Source organism: Salmo salar, chromosome ssa13, assembly GCF_905237065.1.
Source record: "Salmo salar chromosome ssa13, Ssal_v3.1, whole genome shotgun sequence".
NCBI lineage: Eukaryota > Metazoa > Chordata > Actinopteri > Salmoniformes > Salmonidae > Salmo > Salmo salar.
In genome coordinates, this window is record NC_059454.1 from 69,376,072 (window position 1) to 69,397,508 (window position 21,437).

The 21,437-nt window shown below is 43.2% G+C and overlaps 1 protein-coding gene across 2 annotated transcripts in view; it reads left to right on the forward strand.

Moving 5' to 3' along the window:
- The window catches only part of robo4 (roundabout, axon guidance receptor, homolog 4 (Drosophila)), a 30,106-nt gene that overhangs the window by 6,990 nt on the left and 1,679 nt on the right, over positions 1-21,437 (forward strand). For both annotated transcript variants that reach the window (XM_014137188.2, XM_014137189.2), the window contains exons 3-18: positions 7,099-7,256; positions 8,140-8,260; positions 8,574-8,712; positions 9,110-9,237; positions 11,119-11,234; positions 11,471-11,702; positions 11,870-11,991; positions 12,495-12,666; positions 14,524-14,724; positions 15,130-15,172; positions 16,222-16,337; positions 16,936-17,271; positions 17,379-17,480; positions 17,791-17,932; positions 18,557-18,793; positions 19,112-19,467. In XM_014137188.2, coding sequence (XP_013992663.2) covers positions 7,099-7,256; positions 8,140-8,260; positions 8,574-8,712; positions 9,110-9,237; positions 11,119-11,234; positions 11,471-11,702; positions 11,870-11,991; positions 12,495-12,666; positions 14,524-14,724; positions 15,130-15,172; positions 16,222-16,337; positions 16,936-17,271; positions 17,379-17,480; positions 17,791-17,932; positions 18,557-18,793; positions 19,112-19,467 — 2,721 coding nt within the window. The remainder of the gene's footprint in view (positions 1-7,098; positions 7,257-8,139; positions 8,261-8,573; positions 8,713-9,109; positions 9,238-11,118; positions 11,235-11,470; positions 11,703-11,869; positions 11,992-12,494; positions 12,667-14,523; positions 14,725-15,129; positions 15,173-16,221; positions 16,338-16,935; positions 17,272-17,378; positions 17,481-17,790; positions 17,933-18,556; positions 18,794-19,111; positions 19,468-21,437) is intronic.

The window sequence follows — 21,437 nt, forward strand, 5'->3', positions numbered from 1 at the left end:
ACATCACTGAGTACCCCTCTTCATATTTTCAAGCATGGTGGTGGTGGCTGCATCATGTTATGGGTATACTTGTCATCAGCAAGGACTAGGGAGTTGTTTAGGATAAAAAGAAACAGAATAGAGCTAAGCACAGGCAAAGTCCTAGAGTAAAACCTGGTTGTCTGCTTTCCAACAGACACTGGGAGACAAATTCACCTTTCAGCAGGACAATAACCTAAAACACAAGGCCAAATATACACTGAAGTTGCTTACCAAGGCAACATTGGATGTTCCTGAGTGACCAGGTTACATTTCTTACTTAAATTGGCTTGAAAATCTATGGCACGACTTGAAAATGGCTGTCTAGCAATGATCAGCAACCAATTTGACAGAGCTTGAAGAATTTTAAAAAGAACAATGTGCAAATATTGTACAATCCAGGGGCCTCATTTATCAATCATGTGTAGGCACATCTGTGTATAAACCATGCGTGGGATCATTTCCACGCAAAGTGTGAGATTTATCAATATGCATGTTTGCTTGAGAGTGTTAGTAACTTTACGCACAGCTATGACCATGCATAATGCTCAATGCCAAGTCGTGGAATAAGGGAACTTCTTGTCAAGCGTAGAATGGGGAAAATAGATGTTGAACATTACATTTTTTTTAGAGTAATAATAGTTGAATTTCCATTGTGAATTCATGAAACATATCTTGACAGTCATATAACTTGACTGCATCAGTGCATTTGTTCCAATAATAATCCTTATAAAATACAGTCATTTGTTAAATTAGAGGCACGTGTGAAAGTGAAACCATTGTTGAAATACTATAAAAGACTGAGATCATGGGAAATCGCATGAGGCTGATCTATTTGAAGATTTGGCACACTGCATTTCATTGAGAGCACGTTTATAGAGACAGGTGGGATTGTTTTTGGAAGAAAGTACAGATTGGGTTTGGGAAATTATCTGATTAACCAATTTACGAGGATTTAAGACCTACTTTAAAAAGACAAACGCATGCCATTCCAGTGCAAATCCAAGTGCTATCGGGTTTTTGGCAACATGCACTTTTCAGCGGAAGCTTGCCGATCGGTATCTCACAACCAATAGTGGATTTAGGTATAGGCAACATGGGCAGCCGCCCAGGGCAGTATCTTGCCGGGGGCAGCACGGGGCGCCCTCACCCAAAAAATTGTAATGATGACATTTGCGCGATCGGTTTTCCATCGCTCATTTGCACGTCACGTCAATGATATCATGTCACCGTGTGGGACTGTGGGTCAATTAACCTTGTCGGAGTGGGCGCCCTGATTCTAGTTTGTGAGCTTAGCAGGCTACTGCCTGGGAAGGTCTCCCACTCAGAAGTACGAGATGGGGAGGGGGGCGTGGGTAGGTTGACCTCAGGTCTCCCCACTGGTAGCCCGAGGTAGGGGGAGCAGGGGACTCTATCAAATAGCGCACCTCTAAATTTGTAAAGTACTAATGCAATTAGTAAAATCAGTCACACTACGAAATGCTACCAAATAAACCACAATTCATTCATAATACTGTGAATATATAGTTTCACAGGCATATTGTTGCATTTTGTTCTGGTTTGTGCGAAATCATTAAGAATAATATAAAACCAGTCCAAATTTATCCAAATTTGTGGACTGCTCTCAGAATTTGTCTTGCTCTTCCAGTGACCGTAGCTCAAGCAGAGAGGCGTTTTTCTAAGCTGAAGTTCATCAAATCCTACCTGAGGTCCACCATGTCACAGGAATGCCTTAGTAGCCTTGTTGTCATCAGGATTAACCATGCAATTGCTGAGCAGATTTCTTATGATGATGTAATTGATGACTTTGCATCAAGAAAGGCAAGAAAGGTCAGGGCTTAGATGGCAGTTGAGCAATTTAGTTTGTGTTTCTTGTTTGAAGTGCAGTAGTGTAATAATCAGGTTCTCTTTATAAGTGTGTTATTCTATTTGTGTGATATAGGATTTGTGCAATTTAGTTTTATTTGTGTGTTTTTTGTTAGCAATAGGATAATAGTGTAATAATTTCATCTTTTTTATTTGTATTTATATACTACAATTTGTTTTTATTTGTCTTTGTTACTTATTTTTGATATTTTTGAGTCTTATTTTTGCATATATTTTTATATTTATATAGTTTTAAATATTATTATTTATTTGTGTTCCAAATGTCCGAATAAAAATGAGTTAGTGCAGAATGGTGCTTTTATTTTGTTGGCTGTGGGGGGGCGTTCGCCCAGGGAGCCATACAAGCTATAACCGCCACTGCTCACAACCCTCGATGAGCTAATGTTTTGGATACAATCATCAGCAAAACGAACTGTAACATACAATTTTTATACACCATCGCACAACAGGTTGAAGTCGAGAGGGTTTTTTCTTGCCAACAATGGGTTCCCAAATACGAACAGAGCAATAGACCGCACCCACATCACCATAAAAGCACCATCCTAAAACGATTTCAACTATGTGAACAGAAAAGGCTTCGGCTCTTAATGTGCAGGCGGTAGGTTATGTGGTGCGCAAAAGACGCTGCTGAATGTGGTGGCCAGGTGGTACGCACAACTCGTTCATTCTGCAGAACAGCAATGTTGGCCTATACGCCTACAGGAAGGAGCTGTTGAGGATGGATGGCTTATTGATGAGTGTTGCCTGCTCATTTGAAGTATATTTGCCATTGCTAATGTAACTAATTGGCTCAATGGTCCTCTCTTTGTAGCTATGTTTGAGTTTTTACTGATCAAGCCACAACTGAGCGAGCCAAATAAAATATTTTGGTTGTACTCAATCTCTGACACTAGCACCTGTATTTCATTCTTGGAAAATTCTTTTTTTCTAAGCTTTTTTTTGTTTGCGGCGTTGTATGTCATGGTACCCCATTTTATTTTCCCCACATGCTTTAAAGGGATGATTTTGACCATATATGGTTAATTAGGAACATTTTGAAATGCAAATAGCCAAGGTCGTGCACTGAGGCTGAGAACAATTGGTATTTATCAATGGTGATCTCTTACCGGTGTGCACTCATAGGATTGTTTGATAAATCAAACATTTTCTATGCGTATTAACATTCTAAATTCCTTTCGTAAGTTGTATTTTAGAATAGTTCCTCCCAATATTGTCAAATGAGGCCCCAGGTGTGCAAAGCTCTTAGATTTACCCAGAAAGACTGATCGTAATCACTGCCAAAGGTGATTCGGACATCTCAGGGGTGTGAATACTTATGAGCTATTTCTGTATTTTGTTTTTAATAAATTGGCAAAAAATGTGTCAAGGGGTATGAATACTTTCTGAAGGCACTGTAAATGCCAAGATACCATGCAAAAAGAATTGCACACTAGGATGAAGAGAGGTACCATCACACTGTTATGGATCATGCGAGTGAAGAGACTATGTATCAGTCTCCGCAGTAACTAATAAAACACTCAAGATGTTGATGAGCTGAATCAGGTGTGCTTATACTGAGATGGAACCAAAATCACACAAGGCTGCTTTCCAGGACCAGGACTATGCCAGATGGATGTAAAACTGTGGCCTTAGAATACATTCTATTGTCTTGGTTGTATGGGTCTCTGTGGCTCCTACATCCTGTCCCATTCACTTCCTCTCTACCTCCATGCTGACCTTTAACATTATATCAAGCTGATATATGATCCTTGAGGTCAACGGGAAGCCCCCAGTATTCACAGACCCACAGAATCCTGCTCCAGAGGAAGAGAGAGCGAGATTGTCTGTGATTACAGAGAATAAGTAAGGGTGTCCAATGTCAATGAATACCACCTCTCCAGGACAAACACTGCTACATGACCCCTGACCCCTCAGCCTCTGTTTGCACCCAAAACAGGGTCACCCGGAGACCACTGGATTCCTGAGCTGGATGGTATAATTAGTGGCTGATTGACTTGTTGGGGGAACTTCCGTGGAGCCATTGGGACAATAGACAGTGGTACTTAATTTAGATTCAGTTGGCAGATTGACAGTACTTTAGAGAACAGTAGCAGAAGGATTGTGGTATATTTAGAATTTAACCTTTATTTATCCGGGTTAGTTTCATTAAGATAATCATGCAATCGTGACCTTTGTCAGTATAGTTGAACTGGTTAGGAAAAGTAGCCTAAACAGCAATAAACCATGCATCACTGTTAATTCAAGAGTTGGGCTAAGTTCATTTCCGGCTAATTATTAAGTTGAAGAATACACGTATCTATATTTTAAAGAACTCCATCTTAAGAACATTCCTTAATATTTTGATGAACAAAAGATTGGAGATATTCTACTAGTACTTTATGGCACTAGACCATTGTGTGTCCAAAAAAATTTGTCTCATGATTCCATTTGGTGTTGCAATGTAATAGTATCAGTGAAGATTTATACAGGCATCCAAAACATGTTGTAATTTATACATTCAAGGTGAAAGGCCATTGTTTCTGTCCTTTTGGATATAATGGGAGGAAGCTCCTTAGACCTTCAACCTACATGGTTCACAGTTACTCTTAATGATTGAGTAAACATTACTTGTTCCTGTCAAGAGGTCAGGCTTGTCTGTCATGTACTTGTTGACCTGTCTACAGTGACATAACAAGTTTGCTCTATGAATTGTTTGGGACCTCTGAGGAACGTACAGTACCAGTCAAAAGTTTGGACACACCTACTCATTCAAGGATTTATAGTTTATTTTTTTACTATTTTGTAGAATAATAGTGAAGACATCAAACTATGAAATAACACACATGGAATCATGTAGTAACCAACAAAGTGTTAAACAAATCAAAATATATTTTATATTTGAGATTCTTCAAAGTAGCCAGGCTTTGCCCTGGACAGCTTTGCACACTCTTGGCATTCTCTCAACCAGCTTCATGAGGTAGTCACCTGGAATGCATTTCAATTAACAGGTGTGCCTTGTTAAAAGTTGATTTGTTGAATTTCTTTCCTCTTAATGCGTGTTGTGTTGTGACAAGGTAGAGGTGGTATATAGAAGGTCATTATTAACACGAGCAATGGACATTAGACAGGTGGAAATATGTCCTTTGGTCTGGTGTCTTTGTGAGATTCAGAGTAGGTGAACTTATGATCTCCGCATGTGTGGTTCCCACCGTGAAGTATGGAGGAGGAGGTGTGACGGTGTGGGGGTGCTTTGCTGGTGATGCTGTCGGTGACTTATTTAGAATTCAAGGCACTCTTCACCAGCTTGGCTAACACAGCATTCTGCAGCGATACGCCATCCCATCTGGTTTGTGCTTAGTGGCACTATCATTTGTTTTTCAATAGGACAATGACCCAACACCTCCAGGCTGTGTAAGGGCTATTTGACCAAGAAGAGGAGTGATGGAGTGCTGCATCAGATGACCTGGCCTACACAATCACAGTTGGTCAAATATTTCTAAAACTAAAAGCATTGTATTTGGAACAAATCACTCACTAAACCCTAAACCTCAACTAAATCTTGTAATAAATAATGTGGATATTGAGCAAATTGACATGACTAAACTGCTTGGAGTAACACTAGATTGTAAACGGTCATGGTCAAGACATATTGATGCAGTAGTAGCTAAGATGGGGAGAAGTCTGTCTATAATAAAGTGATGCTCTGCCTTCTTAACAACACTATCAACAAGGCAGGTCCTACAGGCCCTAGTTTTGTGGCACCTTGACTACTGTTCAGTCGTGTGGTCAGGTGCCACAAAAAGGACTTAGGAAAATTGCAATTGGCTCAGAACAGGGCAGCACGGCTGGCCCTTGGATGTACACAGAGAGCTAATATTAATAATATACATGTCAATCTCTCCTGGCTGAAAGTGGAGGTGAGATTGACTTCATCACTACTTCTATTTATGAGAGGTATTGACATGTTGAATGCACCGAGTTGTCTGTCTAAACTACTGGCACACAGCTCAGACACCCATGCATACCCCACAAGACATGCCACCAGAGGTCTCTTCACAGTCCCCAAGTCCAGAACAGACTATGGGAGGCACACAGTACTACATAGAGCCATGACTACATGGAACTCTATTCCACATCAAGTAACTGACGCAAGCAGTAAAATTAGATTTAAAAAACAGAAAAAAACACCTTATGGAAATGCGGGGACTGTGAAGCAACACAAACATTGGCACAGACACATGCATATACACACACACACACACATACGATAACATATGTACTATACATACACATGGATTTAGTACTGTAGATATGTGGTAGTGGCGGAGTAGGGGCCCGAGGGCACACAGTGTGTTGTGAAATCTGTGAATGTATTGTAATGTTTTTAAAATTGTATAAACTGCCTTAATTTTGCTGGACCCCAGTTAGAGTAGCTGCTGCTTTGGCAGCAGCTAATGGGGATCCATAATAAATACATATACAAAAATCACCCAACCTCAACCCAATTGAGATGGTTTGGGATGAGTTGGACCACAGAGTGAAGGAAAAGCAGCCAACAATTGCTCAACATATGTGGGAACTCCATTAAGACTGTTGGAAAAGCATTCCAGGTGAAGCTGGTTGAGAGAATGCCAAGAGTGTGCAAAGCTGTCAAGGCAAAGGGTGGCTTCTTTGAAGAATCTAAAATCATCTAAAATATATTTGGATTTGTTTAACACTTTTTTGGGTTACTACATGATTCCATATGTTATTTCATAGTTTTGATGTCTTTACTATTATTCTACAATGTAGAAAATAGTAAAAAATAAAGAAAAACATTTGAATGAGTAGGTGTGTCCAAAACTTTGACTGGTACTGTATGTGGTTGTTGATGGGGCAACACTGGACAAAGGCACTATGTATTCCGTGTACAGAATATCTGGATATTTGGAGCTGTGTGATGTATGGTAATGGTTTTGTTTAAAAAAATCATTAGATGAGGTTATTGTAAGCCTTGCTTGTTTTTGGTGGTCAAAACTCTCATTTGTGGGAAGACAATTCAAGCAGGCAGTGATGTGTGCTGTGCTCGGCACGTTTCCCAGGCAATGTTTATGAACTACAGGCTTGTAGACTAACTTTGACGTTTTCGTAAAATGTACTGTTATGGCATTGTGCACCAGCTAGTCTCAGACTCACTGGTTATGAATGGACCTCCTCTGTCGTGTCTTCTTCCAGCTCTCCGTGAAGACTTCCGGGTGCAGCCCACTGATGTGGAGGTGGCTGTGGAGGAGGTGGCGGTGATGAACTGCAGCCCGCCGGTGGGACACCCCGAGCCCAACGTCACCTGGAGGAAAGACGGGGTCCCCATCAACAACACTGACCCGCATTACACTGTGAGACCTCCTTAAACATAGCTACATGCTTTTTAGGGGTTTGTATGGTTTGGAAATTGGAAATTAACACTGGGACAGTTGTAAGTCTGCATTTCATTGCAGAAAATGTATTTTCAAAACATGTAGCTTTTTCCATATTTTAATGAATTGATCTAACTTTAGTTAATTCCCCGAGGTGGCAGGAGCTGAAATTTATTCCACACCAACCTGGGGGGTTCATCATACTGTTTTGTTTGATTACTTATTTCTCAAATCCTGATGTGGTATCATCCTTTTACCAATAGAGGGCATTGTTGTACAAAGGTTTGATTAAAACCACAGGCTGCTTCATTTTCATTTTTCATTAATAAAAGAAGACCTTTCATCTTGGACCAAAAATGATGATCATTTATCCTCTGCAATGGCAAATTCATTTGCCTTCTGGTTAGAGGGTCAGCCCTGAGATTTGACTGTTGAGAGTTCAATCCCTGGCTGAGTCATACCAAAGACAAAACAATGCGTCTCTGTTTGGCACACAGGGGACTGTACATTATACTGCCCCAATTCACAGGACATGGTTAGGTGAGTGTCCGGCTTTGTAAAGTAGCTGTTGGGTCCAGTTAAAGCAGCAAAGTAGAGTCAGATTACTGCTGCCAAAAGAAGAGATGGGGGGGGAGTCATTCCTAAGGAGATAGATTGGGGGTAAGGCCCTGTGATAGACTAGCATCCTGTCCAGGGGGTGTACTTGTACATCAAGCTGTTCACTCTACAGAAACAGGAGATAGGAGCAGGAGCCTATGAGCCATTTCGGCTCACACAAGCCAAGGCTGGTACAAGGCTTTTTATCCTCTGCAATATATATATTTTTTTAACTGTATGTGATTGCTACCCATGTGACCTATAGGCGCTGAATGGGAAGTTGATCATTGCCCCAGCCCAGAAGAATGACTCTGGCGTGTACATCTGTGTGGCTTCCAACACTGTGGGAGTAAGAGAGAGCAGGGCCGCCCGCCTTTCTGTCCTAGGTAAGATAAACCCTGACCCCATATACAGTACATCAGCATTTTAGCAATAACCTTTTCACACTACTGAGCCAAGCTGTACAGCGCTGGCCTGATTATGCATCCACCATTGTTGCTGGAAATGACAATGTGAAAAGAACTGAGTCAGCACAGTACAGTTTAGGTCTGCACAACATTGTGGAAAAGGTATGTCATGCTGCTAAGAATGTTTGCTATTGATAAAAGGGATAGCATGGAATTGAATGCAATTGAATGCATGAGGTATGATATGACTAACCATACTTTTCATATTTGTCCGTGCTTTCTCAATCCTCAGCCAAGCCAGTGATGGTGCTAAAGCCTCAGGATATGTCGGTGGGGAAGGGGGAGTCTGCCCAGTTCTACTGCGAGGCTAAAGGAGATCCCATGCCTGCTGTGGAGTGGAGCCGCGAGCAGGGCCCTCTGCCCAATGGCAGGTCTGATTCTTGTATTCAACTAAAAAAGTTTTGTCCATTAACTGTACATTAGACTTAAAAGCTGTCATTTACATGAGGTGTATATCTTGACATCAGGTGCATATGTAACATTTTAAAAAACAATGACGAAAGACATGGAGAATGTATTAAAAATGAGTTTTGGATGAATTGGCAATGTCTGAGATTGTGCTTTTGAAAATAATTTGGTGTAGTTATCTTCAACCATATTTTTACTGTGACTCTCTCTCAGCTTAGCTACTCCACAGCACAGTCAGTGCATATGTCATGAAAGGCAATACTTAGTATACTGTTCAATAATATGTCATTCTTTGATTTCTAATAATTGCATGCAGTTGCTAGAGGGAGTGTTGTACTGATTTCTGTGTCATGTCTGTAGGTATCTAGTAAATCCTGACCAGAGCCTCCAAATCCACTATGTGACGTCACTGGATTCTGGGAGGTACACCTGTACAGCTGTCAACGACGTGGGGGTGGTCACCGCCAGTGCACAGCTAGTAGTGGAGGGTAAGAGCGCTTAGCTTGGGCCTTCAACGCTACGTTTATGTGTTGTGTATCGGTTGAATATGTAATATACAGTGTTTATGTTGTGTACAGCAGGACTGTGTGTCTAAGCCAGTTTCGCCTTGGTGAAATCAAAGTTTATCCTATCGTACCCTATTTCCTTACAGCTAAATATAATGAACTCAGCAAGAAAATAAACTGCCCTTTTTCAGGACCCTGTCTTTCAAAGATAATTCGTAAAAATCCAAATGACTTCGCAGATCTTCATTGTAAAGGGTTTGAACACTGTTTCCCATGCTTGTTCAATGAACCATAAACAATTAATGAACATGCACCTGTGGAACGGTCGTTAAGACACTAACAGCTTACAGACGGTAGGCAATTAAGGTCACAGTTATGAAAACTTAGGACACTAAAGAGGCCTTTCTACTGACGCTGAAAAACACCAAAAGAAAGATGCCCAGGGTCCCTGCTTATCTGCGTGAACATGCCTTAGGCATGCTGCAAGGAGGCATGAGAACTTCAGATGTGGCCAGGGCAATAAATTGCAAGACAGGATGGACAGCTGATCGTCCTCGCAGTGGCAGACCACGTGTAACAAGACCTGCACAGGATGGGTACATCCGAACATCACACCTGCGGGACAGGTACAGGATGGCAACAACAACTGCCCGAGTTACACCAGGAATGCACAATCCCTCCATCAATGCTCAGACTGTCCACAATAGGCTGAGAGAGGCTGGACTGAGGGCTTGTAGGCCTGTTGTAAGGCAGGTCCTCACCAAATATCACCGGCAACAACATCGCCTATGGGCACAAACCCACCGTCGCTGGACCAGACAGGACAGGCAAAAAGTGCTCTTCACTGATGAGTTGCGGTTTTGTCTCACCAGGGGTGATGGTCGGATTTGCATTTATCGTCGAAGGAATGAGCGTTACACCAAGGCCTGTACTCAAGAGCGGGATCGATTTGGAGGTGGAGGGTCCGTCATGGTCTGGGGCGGTGTGTCACAGCGTCATCGGACTGAGCTTGTTGTCGTTGTAGGCTATTTCAAAGCTGTGCTTTACAGGGAAGACATCCTCCTCCCTGATGTGGTACCCTTGCTGCAAGCTCATCCTGACATGACACTCCAGCAAGACATTGCCACCAGCCATACTGCTCGTTCTGTGCGTGATTTCCTGCAAGACAGGAATGTCAGTGTTCTGCCATGGCCAGCGAAGAGCCCAGATCTCAATCCCATTGAGCACGTCTGGGACCTGTTGGATAGGAGGGTGAGGGCTAGGGCCATTCCCCCCAGAAATGTCCGGGAACTTGCAGGTGCCTTGGTGGAAGAGTGGGGTAACATCTGACAGCAAGAACTAGCAAATCTGGTGCAGTCAATGAGGAGGAGATGCACTGCAGTACTTGCAGCTGGTGGCCAGTAACTGACTGTTACTTTTGATTTTGATCCCCCCTTTGTTCAGGGACACATTATTCCATTTCTGTTAGTCATGTGTCTGTGGAACTTGTTCAGTTTATGTCTCAGTTGTTGAATCTTATGTTCATACAAATATTTACACATATTATTTACAATATTTACACTGAAAATAAACGCAGTTCACAGTGAGAGGACATTTCTTTTTTTGCTGAGTTTAAATCTATTTCTCCTAAGGGAACACATCAAACTGGAATGCACAACAAAGACCATATTAGGGACAATACTTTTTTATGACGTCCGTGAGATGGCGGCGGAATTGAGTGTGGTTCTAAAGTAAACTGTTTTTAGGATCACTATGGAAATGTATATGGAGTTTAGTTTGTGTCAATTTCAGTGACAGTAGGGAACTTCCATTTATGAACATAAAATATTATCTTCTCTGAAGAGTTTTCTCCCTCCTTCACAGAAGCCGCAAGTACCAGACAGAGGGACCTTCACAGAGAGTTGTCGGCCCTGCGCGTGGCTCTGGAGAATGTGACGGTGCTGACTCCAAACTCCAACATGTCCCAAGTGCAGTGGAAGGTACGGAGATCAGACGTCACATGGAGGCGCATGTATTATTAGGAAAACTGTTAGGTGTTAACCTTTTGCTGAACTAAGATTGAGGTCTGTAATTTTTCACGTTTGTTCAGAGCATTATTTTCATGTCACAGAGAACGTTCAAATAATGCGGATTTAAGGTTGTCTTTTTTGAGTTTCTACTCTCCAAAAAGGCATATCTTTTAACTGTGGCTTTCCTTTTGTTTTGTTCCTTTCAGCTCCAGTCTTTCCCAACCCAGCCACACTACCTGGATGGTTTCGAGGTCCTCTATCGCTCTCTCCTGCCCGCCAGTTCAGACTGGGCAGCTAAGAGGGTTGTACTACCAAACTTCCAAACACTGGTCGGCCCGCTCAAGAGGGGCTACAAGTATGAGTTCAAAGTGCGTCCCTACGGCAGCAGCCTTTACGGCCGGGAGAGCAACACCAGGCACCTAGGTGTACCTGAGACAGGTAAGGATTCAAAACGGTTAGAGTTGGCTGTTATCAAAGAAACATTTATGAAAATATTGGTGTTTCTTTGGATACTGTAGCTCAGGAGTAGTCTTAACTTTATAGTGCTATTTTGTCTGTGGTTTTTACACGTGTTGTTATTTTCATGAAACTCCATCCTCCCACAGTGCCTAGTGCCCCACCTCAGGCCATCTTCATAACAATGACCCCTGACCATAATGACACGGTCCATGTGACCTGGAAGCCTCCCCCCCATGAATCTCACAATGGCATCATCACGGGATACCAGGTAAGAACAAGATGACTAAAAACCCCTTTTACCTTCCCGTATCTATCCTTGAAGAAGTTACTCAAGCACACTGGCATTCTTGTATGCTCCACAATGTGTTTTATGAAACGTTTGTGAGAATGCAAGAAATTCCAGTGTGAGTTTTTTTTCTCTATGTTCAGTACCTGACATAATACATTCACACGTTCTAATGAGACATTGTATTGACAGGGTGTCCTATGCAAACCTGGCCTGCAGGCTTTTGTTCAAGTGCAAAACACCTGATTCAACTAATCAGTCTTGATAGAAGTGGTTGAACTTCTAGAAGAAGACCATGATAAGTTTAATCAAAGGTGTGCTGAACTGGTATAAAAGCCAGCTCTCTAGGACCAGAGTTATCTATTACTCCTGCTGAAGAATCAATCACCTGAAGAAAAAAAAACACACACACACACACACACAACTGTAATGCTTCCCTGGTTCCCTCTTTGATCTCTGGGTGTGTGTCCGTGTGTCCTGTCCAGGTGTGGTGTGTGCAGTCGGAAGAGCAGCAGTACCTGAACTGGACAGTGGACGGTGGGACCTACAGTCTGGAAATAACCCCTCTGTACCCAGGGAAACAGTACTGGGTTCGGGTGGCGACGGTCAACGGAGCTGGCGTCGGGGTGCAGAGTGACCCCCATAAAGTGGTCATAGGTCAGTGACAACATGCAACAGTTAAATATGGTCAAATGAACGCAAAAAGGTTATGAAACCAAGCCAAGAGGTTGAAGTAATTGTTCGTAGAGCTCCGAGACAGGATTGTGTCGAGGCACAGATCTGGGGAAGGGTACCAAAAAATGCCTGCAGCATTGAAGGTCCCCAAGAACACAGTGGCCTCCATCATTCTTAAATGAAAGAAGTTTGGAACCAACAAGACTCTTCCTAGAGCTGGCCGCCCGGCCAAACTGAGCAATCGGGGGAGAAGGGCCTTGGTCAAGGAGGTGACCAAGAACCCAATGGTCACTCTGACAGAGCTCCAGAGTTCCTCTGTGGAGGTGGTTGTCCTTCTGGAAGGTTCTCCCATCTCTGCAGCACTCCACTAATCAGCCCTTTATGGTAGAGTGGCCAGACGGAAGCCACTCCTCAGTAAGAGGCACATGACAGCCCACTTGGAGTTTGAAAAGGCACCTAAAGGACTCTCATACCATGAGAAACAAGATTCTCTGGTCTGATGAAACCAAGATTGAACTCTTTGCCCTGAATGCCAAGCGTCACGTCTGGAGGAATCCTGGCAACATCCCTATGGTGAAGCATGGTGGTAGCAGCATCATGGTGTGGGGATGATATTCAGCAGCAAGGACTGGGGGACTAGTCAGGATTGAGTGAAAGATGAACGGAGCAAAGTACAGAGAGATCCTTGATGAAAACCTGCTCCAGAGCACTCAGGACGTCAGACTGGGGCAAAAGTTTACCTTCCAACAGAACAATGACCCTAAGCACACAGCCAAGACAACTCTGGAGTGGCTTCGGGACAAGTCTCTGAATGTCTTTGAGTGGCCCATCCAAAGCCCGTACTTGAACCCGATCTAACATCTCTGGAGAGACCTAAAAATAGCTGTGCAGCGACACTCCTCATCCAACCTGACAGACCTTGAAGGGATCTGAAGAGAAGAATGGGAGACACTCCCCAAATACAGTTGTGCCAAGCTTGTAGTGTCATACTCAAGAAGACTCAAGGCTGTAATTGTTCTAAAGGTGCTTCAACAAAGTACTGAGTAAATGGTCTGAATACTTAGGTAAATGTGAAATTTCAGTGTTTTATTTATTTATTTTTTGTGAAAGATTTGGACACAGTACCTACTCATTCAAGGGTTTTACTTTATTTGTATTATTTTCTACATTGTAGAATAATAGTGAAGACATCAAAACTATGAAATAACACATATGGAATCATGTAGTAACCAACAACAAAAAAATGTATACAAATCAAAAATATATTTTCTATTTGAGATTCTTCAAAGTAGCCACCCTTTGTTTTGATGACAGCTTTGCACACTCTTGGCATTCTCTCAACCAGCAATATGAGGTAGTCACCTGGAATGCATTTCAATTAACAGGTGTGCCTTGTTAAAAGTTAATTTGTGGAATTTCTTTCCTTATTGCTTTTGAGCCAGTTGTGTTGTGACATGGTATACAGAAGATATCCCTATTTGGTAAAAGACCAAGTCCATATTATGTCAAGAACAGCTCAAATAAGCAAAGAGAGATGACAGTCCATCATTAATTTAAGACATGAAGGTCAGTTAATCCGGAAAATAACTTTGAACGTTTCTTCATGTTTGAAATGCATTCCAGGTGAAGCTGGTTAAGAGAATGCCAAGAGTGTGCAAAGCTGTCATCAAGGCAAAGGGTCGCTACTTTGAAGAATCTAAAATATTATATAAACCCCCACACAACAGAGCCTGAAACCTCTCTCTCTCTGTGTGTCTCTGTCTCTCTGTGTGTTTTCTCTCTCACTGTGTCTTTTCATTTTTGTCTTGTTTTTGACTTTCCTGTCCCTCCCTATTCCAGACTCCCAGAGGTACGGGGCCCCCAAGTCGGACAGCCCCAGTAGGGACCTCACTCAGGTCCTGGCAGTGCTGAGGGGCCCAGTGTTCATTGGGAGTGTTGGCGCCCTCCTGTGGTGCATCCTGGTGATAACAGCCGTCTGCCTGTATCGCCGCCACACCCGGCCTGGCGACCACCTGGGACGAGGCCACATCAAGGCTAAAGGTCTGTCTGGGCAAGAATTGGGGGATAGCTTATATGTTGTATCTTTAGTATTAGCTTGGCATAGGATATTTGGAGCATGGATATGTCATGGTACGCTAGTCCACTGTGCCATAATGGGTACATAATTAGCGTTAGCAGCTAATCAGGTTTTTTATTTAGCTAAAACAAGAGGTTCTAGTTATTGATGTGTAACTGAAGGTTTCACCCCTCACAGGGTTGTATTATAGCGGGCATGCATTCCATAGGTTGATTTGGACTCATCATTCAAGGTCGTCAAATGCTTATATGATAAATAATATCAAGGACGGAATTAACGTTACCATCTCCAGTGTTCCTGTATAAGGTGTGTTCCCTCATTGGGAAATCAACGAGACTATAAAATTACTATGACTCTGGATTTTGCAGGTTTGTACAGGTTGGCCAGTGAGGACCTCATCATAAAACACAGGTAGGTGGAGGACAAACAGTGTGGCTCATTGACAATGTCACTACCTTTTGTTTCGTTAAACACAAAGTGGACAAAACGTTAGGAACACTCTTTCCCTGACAGACTGACCAGGTGAATCCAGGTGAAAGCTATATGCCTTATTGATGTCACTTGTTAAATCCACTTCAATCAGTGAAGGTGAATGGGAGGTTAAAGAAGGATTTTTAAGCCTTGAGACATTTGAGACATGGATTGTGTGTATGTGCGCCATTCAGAGGGTGAATGGGCAAGACAAAATATTTAAGTGCCTTTGAACAGGGTATGGTAGTAGGTGTCAGGCGCACCGTTTTGTGTCAAGAACTGCAACACTGCTGGGTTTTTTATGGCCAAAAGTTTCCCGTGTATCAAGAATGTTCCACCACCCAGAGAACATCCAGACAACTTGACAACTGTGGGAAGCATTGGAGTCAACATGGGCCAGCATCCCTGTGGAACGCTTTTGACAGCTTGTAGAGCCCATGCCTCAACAAATTCAAATACATTTATTCATAAAGACCTTCTTACATCAGCTGATGTCACAAAGTGCTGTACAGAAACACAGCCTAAAACCCCAAACAGCAAGCAATGCAGGTGTAGAAGCACAGTGGCTAGGAAAACTCCCTAGAAAGGCCGGAACCGAGGAAGAAACCTAGAGAGGAACCAACCAGGCTATGAGGGATGGCCAGTCCTCTTCTGGCTGTGCCAGGTGGAGATTTTAACAGAACATGGCTAAGATGTTCATAGACGACCAGCAGGGTCAGATAATAATAATCACAGTGGTTGTAGAGGGTGCAACAGGTCAGCACCTCAGGGGTAAATGTCAGTTGGCTTTTCATAGCCGATCAATTGAGGCTGTTCTGATGGCAAAAGGGGGAAGGTATTCCTAATGTTTTGTACACTCCGTGTATGCTCATGTGTAATATGATCTGATCCTCTATATGTGCCTCCTAGTTTTGCCATTTTAACCATACCCATTACATGGGATTGATTGATTGATTGGCTGACTGATTGATTGATCTGTGTCTCTGCAGAATGGCAGCCCCAGACTCTCCGTGGATCTCGGGTGTGTGGAGACCAACCCTGAGTGACGAGAAGTACCAGGGACTGTGGGCTCAGAGCCAGGAGAACCCCGGCTTCAGAAGGACTAGTGAGTTCTGCTTTAAAGCTGGTGTAGAATCAGTTCTACCATATTTTTGTAATGTTGTGTTGCTACCATGCTATGTTGTTGTCTTAGGTCACTCTTTATGTAGTGTTGTGGTGTCTCTCTTGTCATGATGTGTGTTTTGTCTTATATTTTTATTTTATTTTTAAACCCAGCCCCTGTCCCCGCTGGAGGCCTTTTGCCTTTTGGTAGGCTGTCATTGTAATTAAGACATTGTTCATAACTGACTTGCCTAGGTAAATAAAGGTAAAAAAATAAACAAAAACAAGTTCCTTCTACCACATTTCTTACTGTGACCAGTATGCGCTAGATAACGAAGACTGGTCCTGGACCAGTTGATAATGCAACTAACTCTGCTTTTCATCATGGAAGCTACGAACCTCTGCTACATAAACAATATACTTGATCCATTCTGCCTCAGAATTTCTCCAATCTTAGATCGATAGATATAATTTATTTGACATCTTAAAAATACAATTCCAGCCACACAAGTGGATGCATAGCATTTCAAATTCACAAAAGTGGATGCACAATATTTATCATCATCATGGGGAACAAATAGTGTTTCTCTTCTTATTCCCAGCGTTGCCCATCACGGACAAGAAGGACCCCAGCTCTCTGGACGCAGCTGTCCCTATTGTGCCCGACAGCTGCGGTGTCTACGGGACGTTCTACGTGGACCTGACGGGTAATGGCCTCAAGACCTTCAACAGCCCTGCCCGATGCCCCAAGCGGCCCCACTGCCGCCACACCTCCTCCTCACAGGACGGCGCAGCGACGGTGCGCATCTCCCAGCCTGCCACAGTTGTCAAGACCACGCTTGTCCAGGCTGGCCAGGCATTGCCATGGAAACAGGCCTTGCCCTCGCAGCCCAAGATGGGCGTGCTCAAGGAGTCGTGGGAAAATAATTACAAGCAAGGTGATTGTCAATGTGGTGTCTTCCTTGCATTTTTTTTTATGTCCTTGCTATTGGTGAACGTCGATCTGTAGTTACTTTTGAGTCACAGACTTTGTCTCCTTTCCCAGATCTCCATGCGGTGAACAGCGCCCCCTTGCTGTCGTCGAGGAGCCAGGCGCTGGCTATGAGGGGAATGCCTGACAAACAGAGGCTCAGCCACTTCCCACCAGGTACTGTACTGTACAGTCATCTTATACCACTCATACCCTAAAGGATTTTAATGCTCAGGAACAATTAACCAGTGTATTCACTGCCCCCCAGGGTGTTAACCTTTTTGTTCTACCCCAAGCACACCTAATTGATCTTATCAAGGGCTTCATAATTAGTTATCTTAAATCAGGTGTGTCAGTGTTGGGCTAGAACAAATATGTGCACCCCTGGGGGTTCCCCCAGGAATGGATGGTACAGTCAGAACCCCTGTCCTTGACAGTATTGTTTTTGTTGTGCTAACCTTGGTGCCTGTGTGTATTTTTCCTCCAGGTGGGCGCTCGGAGTGCTTCAAGCCCCTGGCGTCGCCCCGCTTCCTGCACTACTCTGCCTCACTGCACCTGGTGGACATGCTGCCACCCCCGCTGCCCATGGGCGACACCACTGACACACACAGCCTCACCTCAGAGGAAGGGTGAGGAACTTCCTGTTGACTACTTCCTGACACCAATTTATCCATAACTTCTCCCATTCCCCACTCTCTAATGAGCCACTGCGCTCTGCTTCCCTCCATTTCCTTGCCCCGTAGTAAAACGCTATGGCCTGAAGTGGTTTCCTGTCTACTGCTGGAGAAAATGATTGTACTTCCTCCCTGCTCTTAGCCCCGACGACAGAGCCTCGACACGGCTCAGAGAACGGCAACCAACACCCAGCAATCAAATGCCAATTTACTTGCCCATGAATGACACGTAACCACAGTTTAAACAAAGGAAACTGCTCAATTCTAGTTACAGTATGACTATTCTCTTGCAAGGAATAGCACTTTTGTTAGAAACAAAATTGGAATATCTTGTAACTATAGTACATTTACGCAACTAAGCGTGAGGAACATACAGACTGAGACAGATCCACAGTCAGGGACATTAGCTGCTGTAATATCAAGCTAATATTTTGGCTTAAAGGCCAACTCTGTGACATAGCCATTTTGTTAATTATTTAATGATATACCTGATTCTTGAAGAATATCACTTATCAATGTCTCATGAATTTATTTTTAATTATTGGAAATTACCATCTGACCCTAATTCATCACACCTAGGTCCAGCAGGTCCACTAAGCTGACTGTAGATGCCGGGTCTCTTCAGTCTGTGTGTGCTGCGTCTGGTCACCACGGCCCCCCCACCAACACTAACACCAACACCACTGGCTGCCCCTCCTATAGCCGCCTGTCCACTGCCTCCTACTGCATGTCATTGGATGAGGAGCAGGACGCAACGATGACCTCACAGGAAGTCACCCAGTACCTGGAGCTCAGTCCCAGGGCCGAGAAGCACAGGTAGGGTTGCCATGGAAACCTAGGGGTGGCGACTAAGGGAGGGCGAGAGGCTTACTGTCAGAGTCATTGATTGAAGGGCTTTCACGCTATCTATTCCACTACATCGATTGATAAGGGCTTTTAAACTTAGACAACCAAAAATATTGTCAGTAATATTTAATCTGACTTTTCTCCAAAGCCAGTAGCTAGTCTCTTTATCAGTAAAATGTTTGATATTACAAGAATAATTCTGTTATGTTACTACAGTATTGCTTTACAGGTGTTTTTACTTGTTTTTACTTTATTCACCTCTTACCTTACCTCACTTCCTGTTTCCAGCGCCACGTTGGAGAATCCTCCCGCCTCCTCCCTGTCTCGCACCTTTTCCCCCACTCCCACCCTGGGCTATATCTATGGGCCCCTCCCCTCCGACCAACTGGAGGACGGGATGACTGACGAACAGGAGCCAATGGGCCCCCGACGGGCCCGGTTTCATAGCACTCCCTCGTCGCTCTGCAGCGAATGGGAGGGTTCGCTGTGGAACGGCTGGGGCTCGGTGTCAGAGGGAAACATGGCAAACAGCACCCGCAACAGCTTCATCAGCTCGTCGGATGGCTCCTTCATGAACGACGCCAACTTTGCCCGCGTGCTTGCCACTGTGGCCGCCGAGTCCATGAGTGAAGCCTCCTTCTCAGGCAAGGCTGCTGGATAAACATTATTAAAACGTTAATGCATGTTTTAATATGGTTGCCCAAATGTAGCCAATCATCATACTTAGGCAGGTTATTCATATATGTTCTTCCTTGAGATTGAGATGTCTTTCCACCAACTGGCACTAGGTGGTGCACTATTACAAGACAATCCTAAAATGGTGCCTTGGAGTCAGATTTACATCAGACATTCAATCTGATTCCACTAGCCTCTATAGTTTGGTCATCATATACTTGTGTATGAAGATTTCTGGATGGATGTGTCAGGCTACATCAGGGTTAGGTATTATTCATTAATTTAACGTTGTCCATTGAATTTAACAAATAACAAACATTTTACAACTCATAAATGGAATTACAGTGTATTCCAGTAGATGGTGGAGAAATGGAATTGAGCACACAATCAGGTGTCACCAATTTTCATTTGTGTAGCTTATCGGCATGCTCTGTATCCATTGGGGATGTAGCCTTACCTAGGTTTAAGCAGTGGTCTTGTATTCGAGGATGCATAGATGGGCTACATGTGGGAATTGTCAGTGCTTGTGTGGCCCCTGAAGCTGACCTATGGGACAGATAGATGTGATTGAGTTGAGAGAGTATCTCACAGACACACACAGTGTAAAGAGAAAGTGTGTGTGTGTGTTTAAATGTGTGTGTGTGTGTGTCCGTGCATGTGTGTGTTGGGCAGGGGGTTAGCTCAGGATTTGGGGGATGGCAATGGGTGATTACTTAAGACCTCTCAGCAAATTAAAGGGGCTAGTGAGCCAGCATTCTCAGACTGTTACTTAATCAATAACTCTGTCCTTTTTCCAAATGTGCAGATGTCCGATTCAACTTTACTCGATTTGCCCAATTGTTCTTAAAAAAAAAAAAAAAAAGAATCGGTCTCATGAAAACGTCTGTAGCAGCCGAAAGGTTTGGGCTACAAACTATTATGACACCACTATGGAAACTCTCACAAACATGATGGTGTTCTCCGTTTTGCTCTACGACCCCCACAAGTGTTCCGGGACTCATCTGACGGTAACCCGGTACCAGATTAAACAATTAATGGAAATATGAAAGTAGATTTGTGCCAAAATATGTTAAAACAATATATATTTTCTGAGATTTCTTATATCTCCTAGATATAGAACACGCACTTCAAACCTTATTCCTTATGATTTATTTGGTCTGTTTATTTGGTCTGATAATTTTTTTTCACTATTTGGTCTGTTGACCAATCAGATCAGCGCCGAAAAATACCAATTAGTGGGAAAATTATTGGAATTGGTCTGCCTGTGTAAACGCAGCCATATATGTTTATTCTTACCCTCTAAATCAGGGACTCATTTAGACCTGGAACACCAGGGCTGTGTTTACACAGGCAGCCCAATTCTGATATTTTTTCAATTTATTGTTCTTTTGACCAATCACATCAGATCTTTTTCAGAGCTGATCTGATTGGTCAAATGACCAATTACTGATAAAAAAAATCTGAATTGGATTGTCCAGGGGGATGCAATTCATTGTCAGGTAGAACAGAAAACCAGCAGGCTCCGGACCTCATAGGGTAATATTTGGATACCCCTGCCCTATATAGTGCACTACTTCTGACCAGTGGACATACGGCTCTGGTTAAAAGTAGTGCACTATGTAGGTCAGGGTTCCCCAACTGGCCGCCTGCGGGTGGTTTTATTTGGTTTTCTGAGAATTTTCTTATATATATATATATATATCTTTTGACAAAAGACTAAAAACACCAGGAAATCAGCTCCAAAATTATTTTCATTTTGTAAATCTGTTCCCAAGAATTCCCATGCATAATAGAGAGACAAATGATCATATACAAATGTAAGCAAGGTTTGAAATTGTTTTAGTCAAATATTATATCTGTCTGGGCTTCTTGTGCTCAATATGCAGTCTACTAATTATTTGTAAATATATTCCGGGCCCCCCGACCATCCGCATAAGAA